The sequence below is a fragment of the Odontomachus brunneus genome, unplaced genomic scaffold, assembly GCF_010583005.1.
Source record: "Odontomachus brunneus isolate Ranch 3 - 2012 unplaced genomic scaffold, Obru_v1 Obru_scaffold_255, whole genome shotgun sequence".
Lineage (NCBI taxonomy): Eukaryota > Metazoa > Arthropoda > Insecta > Hymenoptera > Formicidae > Odontomachus > Odontomachus brunneus.
Genome location: NW_022639705.1, coordinates 107,514 through 113,353, shown reverse-complemented (window position 1 = coordinate 113,353; position 5,840 = coordinate 107,514). Strand labels below are relative to the sequence as shown.

Here is a 5,840-nt window from a genome sequence, read left to right as displayed (position 1 = left end):
CTGCTCCGCAAAAACCTTGCTCGGTATTTGGTGCCAATTTGCCAACAATCTTTGATTTAGCGGATATTGTGTCCAATTTAATGATATTTTGGCAGCAAAATTTGTAGTCAAGTGTTGGGCAAAATTTGCTCGAGCAGATTTGGTTATCTGGGTATCTTAAATTCATCTTCAGATATTCCGTAGCCGATGAAATGATTCGTACATCATCTACAGATAAACTTAAGACGGTCTTCAATATAAGATCTGACTATGAATACCGGCATTGAAATACATAAATCTCACAGCAATATCCTGATTGGTTCTTTAATTTACGTTTACATATTATGGCTATAGTTGCGGCAATTTGTGTCAAAGGCCCTTATAGAACGCGCTTTCTAACATACTACGTATTATAGAACAGACCTAACGGACATTTTGTAAACGAGCCTTTACTGCAAGATTACGCTCTATGCACAATTCCACGCAACAGGCAATAAGAACAGGGAATAGAAATTCTGATTGGTCAATTATTTCTATTCCCTATTCCTATTGGCTAATGACTATTTCTATTGCTTGTTGCCTGGCATTGTGCATACAGCGTAATCTTGGAGTAAAGGCTCGTCTAAAAAATATCCGTTAGGTCTGTTCTATAATACGTAGTATGTTAGAAAGTGTGTTCTATAAGGGCCATCGCACACAAATTGCCGTAACCGTAACCGTAACCATAATATGTAAACATAAACTAAAGAACCAATCAGGATATTGCTATAGATTTATGTATTTCAATGCCGGTATTCATAGTCAGATCTGAATATTGAAGACCGTCTTAAGTTTATCTGTAGATAATGTACGGATCATTTCTGTAGATAATGTACGGATCATTTCTGTAGATAATGTACGGATCACTGGGCGCGTTCAGCAGAAAAGCGCTCAGTGAGCAATCAGCGATTATACGTACGATATTTAATAAAAGAATAACTTTCCAACAGAAAATTGAATTCTTTATTAAAAAGCTGTTCTCCTATTGGATATCGAATGTCGTACGTCGGACATCGGACGCAGTGTGAATCCTGCATTACTATTAGATCCCTATATCTAGACCAATTATATTGACGAATTGCTCAACTGTTGTGCAACTGTTGAGTTCGTTGAACGCACCCAAACCAGTATTGCGAGTTCGCGAGATTCTCTGAATGAGTCCTAGATGCGCACATTAACAAACGGACGCATCCAATCACATATTGTTGTTTATAGAGTCTCAAGAATATCTCTAGGCATATGGCGTTGTGGTTGGCTGTGTCCGTTTGTCAATATGCGCATCTGGGACGCTCCCGATTCATTCTCTCTGCGACAGGAGGCTTTAGATTTGTTCGAGTTGCTTGTACATTCACACTTTTACACCTAATGCCCGTTGCACACTAGTGCACCTCATACAATACAAATTTTCCAAAATACGTTCTGACGACGCTTTTAGAACGGAGAAATGTCATCAGAATATTTTTAGGACGTCCTTTGAAGATGTGAGCTGTCTGAACATAGCTAATATCCAGTAAGTTATTTGCATTAATTGAATTTTTTACACTTACACACTTAGTGCACATTAATTCTTTAAAGGTTCTATAAATGACGTCATGATTTCCGTTCGTGTTACGAGTGTAAATGCAATTTCGATACACATTTTACACTTGATCCCAAGCAAGAGTAAAAAGTGTATCAGAATTGCATTTACACTCGTAAAGCCCATTCTACAATTGCGTGAACGTGGTTGTAAGTGGTTGTATGTGATTACGACAACCAATCAGAATAAAGCAATCAGTAAATAAAACATTCGGATTGGTTGACTCTTACGATCACGACTACGCTTACGCAATTGTAGAATGGGCTTAACACAAACGGAAAACATGACGCCATTTTTAAGGTGCGTTCAGATAGAGAAAGAAATAGCGTAACGGAACAGTTACGGAAAAGAGATATGGTGATGGTCAGTCAATCAGAGTAATTCCGTTTTTATTCCGTTCTGTTGTTTGATAGGTAGGTTTCACATGGCACAGAACTGTTACGGAACGAAACAAAAACGGAAAACATTCTAACCTATCAACATCGAAAATTGTAAAATTTTACAATTTTCGATGTTGATAGGTTAAAATGTTTGCCGTTTTTGTTCCGTTCTGTAATGGCTCCTGCACACAGGACGCGATAATGCTGGTCGCGCGGTGGAAGTTCGCGCGACAGCCAATCAATATGCTGCTTTCCGTAATAACCTTCTAGCTTTTACGGAAAAACAACATATTGATTGGCTGTCGCGCGGACTTCCGCCGCGCGGCAAGCATTACCGCGTCCTGTGTGCAGGAGCCATAACAGTTCTGTGCCATGTGAAACCTACCTATCAAACAACAGAACGAAATAAAAACGGAATTACTCTGATTGGCTGACCCCCACCATATCTCTTTTCTATAACTGTTTCGTTACGCTATTTCTTTCTCCATCTGAACGCACCCTTAGAACTTCTAAATAATTAAGCCAGCAACACACGGTGCTTGTTTTCGTGCTGGATTGTTTGCTGGAAATACTCTGTTTTAATTGGTGTATTTCCATCCATCTTCAGAAATGCACCAATCAGCAAGCAATCCAGCATGAAAACAAGCACCGTGTGCCGCTGGCTTTAATGTGCACTAGGTGTGAAAGTGTGAAAAGTTCAATTAATGTAAATAAATTAATTGGATATTAGCTATTTTCAGACAATTCACACCTTCAAAGAACGTCCTAAAAATATTCTGATGACGTCCCTCCGTCCTGAAAACGTCTTCAGAATGTATTTTGGAAAATTTGTGTTGTTTGAGGTACACTAGTGTGCAACGGGCATTAGGTGTAAAAGTGTGAAAAGTACAAGAAACTTGAATGAACCTCTTCTGCGCATGCGTACAGGATATGTCAGTCTACTATTGGATATCGTATCATTCGCGCATGCACAGCAGGCTTCTTGCCGCGGATAAAACTCGCAGCACTGATTCAACGTTCTCATTGTGTATAGAACTTTACATCGCGTGTTGCAGACGAAGTTGTGAATACTCTTCTTTTTTTCGACAAACGACAGTTATAACAAGATGGTAAGTTTCATGTGCAATCTACCGAAATCCGTGTTTTTTTTAGCGGAATGCTACACAATAATCATCGAATATTTTATTAAAATAATAATATTATTAGTAAAAAGTTTGCTATAAAGAGTATTTTAACGTTTCGGTTTGAAGAAACTACGAAACAAATTTATAGTTAAATGTATCTAGTTACATCTTTCAATATCTTCGATCATTGAATATTAACAGTTAATTTCATTCACCCGATATATTTTTTTATTTGTTGTAATTCATGCTACATACCTTATGTGTTTGGTTTAGCATATTCATGATTAATTCAAGTTCGAATGATTCACGAAATGTTTTGAATTACGTAGAGGTTATGTTTGTTTAAAGTTTACATCGCATGATAGATTAATGATACATTTGTATTTTTTAGTCTCTCGTTATTCCTGAGAAGTTTCAGCACATTCTTCGTGTCATGGGCACGAACATCGACGGTAAAAGAAAAGTCATGTTTGCCATGACTGCAATTAAGGGTGTTGGTCGGCGTTACGCCAACATAGTCTTGAAGAAGGCTGATATCGACTTGAATAAGCGAGCTGGAGAATGCTCAGAGGAAGAGGTAGTTTCAATGATTTGTATACAGAGTGTTTCACTTTTAGTGATATGGTCGATTATTTCGCGAATCGATGATTTTATTGAAACATTTTTCCGATAAAAGATGCATGGCTTGAAGGGGGACACATGAAAATGTGGACTTGACCTTGAATGATCTTGTCGAAATCAGGTCAAGGTCATTAATGTTTTTTTAAACAAAAATCCCCACTTTTTCTTACATATTCTTATAGATTATCGCAAGAGCTTTCCAAAACACTATAATAAAGTTATGTTTCATTGAGTACTTTCCGAGTTATGAAGTTTAAAAGTTACACTACCGCCGGCGTTATCCATGTACGCATACACATGTGAGTGGGATTCTTACGCGCGCGCGTCTCCGCGCGATTTATCCGCAGTGCTTGACATACGCTCACTGCACGAAATTGAGTCCAATCTTTCTCAATTGAACGATTCAACTTTCCTCTTTTTTTCATATAGCTTTTTCTTTTTATTTTGTTACCTAACAAGGAAGGTTAGGCAACCCGAAAATTCTGAAAATTCTGAAAAAAATTTGTGCAAGTAGAGCAGTTCATCCGTAACACAAAACTATTTTTTTTTCGTGCCATATTTTGGTTTGAAAGGGTGATATCACCCCTTGAAAAAAATGCAGATTTGTTTTTTTCGCGTAATAAGTCCAGAACGGTGAGAGATATAAAAAAAAGTTTAAACAAAAGTTGCATCTCATTTTTATGTCTACAAAACTACGTACAGACAATTATCGAAAAATCCATTTTTTTCGAGTTACCCCTACTACCAACCCTTAAAATTAAGTTTTTGTACTGTGTAATTTTATGCAAAAATACTTCTCCACAACCTCTTTTCATACATCATAATCAATATATATGTGTTCTATGTTTTTTTAATAAAAAAAAATAAATGAAAAATCTCTATTATCGAATTTGAAATCCGTTTTAACAGTTTGAATTATTAAAATAGTTTCATAAAGCGATATTTAAATTATTATTTATATCAATTTCAGACAGCTTTCAATTATTTAAGCAAGACAGTATGTACTTACAACTACTTGAAAGATAAAACTAATTAAAACTAATCAATGACGTATATGAATCATAACAACAGCAACATACATACATTACTTGAAGTGTTATTTTATTACAATATTTTGTAAACCACACGATAAATAAGATATTGCATGAAGCTCTATCTTAACATTAAAGGACGCAGAGTCACGTATTGACGATAACCTTATCGAATGTTCCGATAATGCGAACGTATTTTATTCCTGATCATTAGTACATATTGGTAAGATAAGCGTCATCGAGCAGATGTCGGCTTAATTTTTTAATTGATAATTGCGTCTTTTGATTGATATAAATATGCTCGAGGAAGTAGCTTATTCCCAGTGTCATTTACGACTGCAAGCAATCACCATTCTATTGAAAAAAGTTAGTGATCATTGCTTGATACACTTCTCTTTAAAATGACGTTGATTAATGTTGCAAACGTAATAAACATGTTAGTGACTACGTTTCAAATTGCGAGTATAGCACACACACCTGTAACGCCGTCTGAAATTGAAGTGCATAATGAAATTCATGACATTATACAAAATTTTCTAAACGTACATTCCGTATCATTAATTGAACATGATTACGTGCTTGATTTTGCCGATCCATCAGAACCACATGGAGCACAAGTTGTAGAGTACATTACAGCTGCAGAAGAAGAAGAAGACAATTTTGAACCTGAAGAATGCATTGTTGACAATGAAGGTGGAAAAGTCGACTTCAGTTATAAGAGAAAAGCTGTGGAGTTTTGGAAAAGCGGAAAAAAGGCACGTCGATCTTTTACTACTGTACAGAGAAATTGTCGCAAGGTTAAATCCTTGAGCCAGTTTTACAGATGGGAAGCGAGTGTAGAGAAAGGTGGAACAAATGCAGATAAATTTCAATTTATTGCGGAATATGTACTGCAAAAGTTTGAAGAAGCTTCTGACAGAAGATCTATTGTTCACGATATGAATTTAAGATTCTGGGCCTTGGAGGCAAAGGACCAAATGGACTTACCCGAATTCAAGGCAAGTAAATGGTGGATTTGGAAATTCAAGAATGTGCATAGAATTGTTTCTCGCAAGATAACAACATTCAGGACGCGATCTACGCTTCA

The 5,840-nt window shown here is 36.5% G+C and overlaps 2 protein-coding genes across 2 annotated transcripts in view; both read left to right on the top strand.

The window, feature by feature from the left end:
- The first annotated feature begins 2,955 nt into the window (after positions 1-2,955).
- LOC116852760 (40S ribosomal protein S18-like) overlaps positions 2,956-5,840 on the top strand; it is a 7,776-nt gene continuing 4,891 nt past the window's right edge. Inside the window, exons 1-2 of the mRNA XM_032833402.1 lie at positions 2,956-3,086; positions 3,493-3,678. Coding sequence (XP_032689293.1) covers positions 3,084-3,086; positions 3,493-3,678 — 189 coding nt within the window. The 5' untranslated portion in view covers positions 2,956-3,083. The remainder of the gene's footprint in view (positions 3,087-3,492; positions 3,679-5,840) is intronic.
- LOC116852759 overlaps positions 4,712-5,840 on the top strand; it is a 2,523-nt gene continuing 1,394 nt past the window's right edge. Inside the window, exon 1 of the mRNA XM_032833401.1 lies at positions 4,712-5,786. Coding sequence (XP_032689292.1) covers positions 5,155-5,786 — 632 coding nt within the window. The 5' untranslated portion in view covers positions 4,712-5,154. The remainder of the gene's footprint in view (positions 5,787-5,840) is intronic.